Source organism: Eutrema salsugineum, unplaced genomic scaffold, assembly GCF_000478725.1.
Source record: "Eutrema salsugineum unplaced genomic scaffold, Eutsalg1_0 scaffold_12, whole genome shotgun sequence".
In the NCBI taxonomy this organism is placed as follows: Eukaryota; Viridiplantae; Streptophyta; class Magnoliopsida; order Brassicales; family Brassicaceae; genus Eutrema; species Eutrema salsugineum.
This window is the reverse complement of record NW_006256895.1, coordinates 1309185-1312176: the sequence shown is the minus strand read 5'-3', so window position 1 is coordinate 1312176 and position 2992 is coordinate 1309185. Positions and strand designations below refer to the sequence as shown.

Sequence of the window (2992 nt, the reverse complement as noted above, 5' to 3'; positions counted from 1 at the left end):
AAAAGACATGCACGATCTACCACCACAGAAACGGGGTGTTTCATCGACGATGCCCGATTTTGTGCAGATGGAAATGAAGTCGGTAGACTTATCTGTTGGCCAGTGTTACGACACAAAAGAGGAGTTAGAGACAAGATTGAAGATCTATGCGGTTGCAAATAAATTCGACTTTGATGTCGATCATTCAACGCTGACATTATTGATGGTCAAGTATTGAGTGGGAGGATGTGAATGGAGGGTTCGTGCTACAACAGAAGGAGATAAACCAAAGTTCTATATTAAGACTTATATAGGAGTTCACACATGTTCTGTTACAATGCGGTCATATCGGGCCCGACAAGCAATTCATGAGAAACTAGGACGTCTATTTAAAGGATTTGTTGGTGGTGTTGGACCAACTGTTTTGCCTCATCATGTTGTTGCTGCTCTAACTAAGCGTTATGGAATAAAGGTGATTGGCAACTTAAATGTTTGGTAGAGTATTGATTTAGTTTAGTAGATTTATCTTCATATTTTTTGGTAAATTTATTTCGATTTCTTTTATTTGATATAGTTATTTTTTGGGTAGATTTGTTTTGGTAGATTAATTGTTTAAAATGTACATGCAGGTAGAGTATTTGAAAGCCCATCGTGTGTTAAAGTATGCACAAAAATTGGTAAGAGGAAGTTCAGAGAATGGTTATGAGGAGCTTCCATCGTACTTATACATGATTAGACGGGCTAATCCCGGTACGTTTATAAAGCTTGAAGTTGATGAAGAAGACAAGTTTAAATTTATGTTCATCGCTTTTGGTGCGTGCATACATGGGTTTCCGTTTATGCGGAAAGTTGTGGTCGTTGATGGGTGCATACAAAGGTACATTACTTATTGCCTCCTCACAAGATGGAAATTTTCATATTTTTTCCAGTTGCTTTTGCGGTTGTTGATACCAAGAATGATGAGTCTTGGAAATGGTTCTTTAGAAATTTACACCGGGTTATGCCCGATGATAAAGAACTTGCCATCATTTCAGATAGGCATAGAGCTATTGGAAAAGCCATTGCGAAGGTTTACCCACTTTCTAGTCGTGGTATTTGTACTTTTCATTTGCATAAGAATATTGTGGAGAAGTTTAAAGGCTTGGATACTTTCAAACTTGTGAAGAAGGCGGCCACGGCATATAGGCTTGCAGATTTTAATGCTTTATTTAGGCAGATACAAGCTTGTAATCCTGGTCCTTATAACTACTTGCAAAAAGCGGATCTACGTATGTGGTCTCGGGTGCATTTCTCTGGAGATAGGTACAATATCACAACCAGCAACATAGCAGAATCAATAAACATGGTCCTTTCGAAGGCAAGATCCAATCATAAAACTTTTACATGAGATAAGATCATTACTAACAAGATGGTTTGCGAAAAGGCGCCGGTCCGCAAGTAAATAAAATGAAAACTGAGCTTACTACCAGTGTTGAGGAATTGCTCCAGGTACGTTAGTTTTCCTTTTGGTACATAAGTTATCTTAATTGGTAGACTTGTTTGTGTATTGGTAAATTTATAACATGGAAAATTCTTAATGTTGGTAGATTTATAAGACGTTGATAGATTTGTTTGTTCCATGGTAGATCTATAACACTTTGGTAGATTTGTTATTACATGAAAACAGGTCAGAGTTTAAGAAGCCAAGCAACTGGATGTTCAAGAGATAGATGAACATCGAGCACAGGTCAATGGTGGGTCTTCATTGTATGTTGTCAACTTGGAAGCCAGAAAATGTACTTGCTGAAGGTTTAACATTGATAAGATCCTCTGTGTCCATGTCATTGCAACCGCTGATGCTGCAAAAATTGATACAGTCTCTCTATGTCATCCCTACTTCCGAACATCTTACCTGTATAACACTTATTCGGGGGGTAGTCGTGCCAAGAGATGTCGCCCTACCGGTGTCCGATGAAGTGGCTACGAAAGTATTTATGCCGCCTTTCATTCATAACCCACCCAAACGCCCCAAAAAATCTCGTATGAAAAGTGCACTGGAAGTGGAAATGCAGAAGAAACGTCCAAGAAAAGAACACAAGTGTTCTAAATGTGGTGTAGGCGATCATGTGCTACATGTCCAGTGTGAACTTAGAGGCTTGTTATTGTATGTTATATATTGTGTTTTCTTCTTTCTTAAACAGAACTTAGAGGTTTGTTATTGTTTGTAGTTGGTATTTGTTTGTAGTTCAAATTTACCAAGCTCAAAAGTAGGACAACATATTTGCCATTCATCCCATTAACAAAAACTTTCTGTGGGAGTCCTCCACTACATGGCTACATTAGCATGTTCCAATCTACCAAACTTTCAAAGGACCAACTTCAAACCAAAACATGGTCCTTTGAAAGTGTAGTCAACAAGTCTATTTCAAAACATAACATACGTGAACAAGTCTACCGAAATTAACTCAAAAAGTCTACCAATAAAATCTAAACAACTCTACCGAGATTACAAAAGAAATCAGAGTCTGAATGATCACTTCATAGAAGATGTCTGAAACAGAACCCAGTCATTGTACTGTCCATGAGGGTTAGGATCAGATTGCTGAACTGTTTCTCCAAACCAGGATGTTGGAATCCCATCCATTATCTCAGCTGCATATTTCTTACGTATCCTACCAATGTTGGCATCGTTAAGGTCTCCCATAACATGTCCAAGAGCCAAACACTCAATCAACTTCAACGTATAGATGCCGCAGTCCCCAGTTTGGATGTTTTGAGGAATATTTTTCATCCTGTAGAAGCTGAATGCTTGCTCACTCTTCCAATCGTTTGGAAACATTCTGTGCAGCAATATTAGAATCATCTTAGCGTATACCCTCGTCTCTGATCTTAACTTGTTCTCGCCATAAAGGGTCCTAATGCAATCATACACATTCAACTTCTTCTTCGTAATGTCCACCTCTACTGCAACCCAATGTTCATCGTCGATATTATGGCAGATGTACAAGAGGTCGACGTCTTTAAACCATTTCTT

At 38.5% G+C, this 2992-nt stretch overlaps 1 protein-coding gene across 1 annotated transcript; it reads left to right on the top strand.

Annotated features, from left to right (window-relative positions):
• The first annotated feature begins 316 nt into the window (after positions 1-316).
• On the top strand, positions 317-1688 carry LOC112089291. The gene is made up of 4 exons (XM_024160360.1): positions 317-451; positions 609-856; positions 964-1281; positions 1646-1688. The coding sequence occupies exons 1-4, from the start codon at positions 317-319 to the stop codon at positions 1686-1688; spliced, it is 744 nt and encodes a 247-aa protein (XP_024016128.1).
• The last annotated feature ends 1304 nt before the right edge of the window (positions 1689-2992 follow it).

Bases quoted from the DNA above. Each gene is read 5' to 3' on its own strand.
- LOC112089291 (XM_024160360.1), top strand. From the start codon at position 317: ATGCGGTCATATCGGGCCCGACAAGCAATTCATGAGAAACTAGGACGT. The intron at 452-608 runs GTGATTGGCAAC...ATGTACATGCAG, and splicing joins CTAAGCGTTATGGAATAAAG to GTAGAGTATTTGAAAGCCCA. The intron at 1,282-1,645 runs GTACAATATCAC...ACATGAAAACAG, and splicing joins GTGCATTTCTCTGGAGATAG to GTCAGAGTTTAAGAAGCCAA.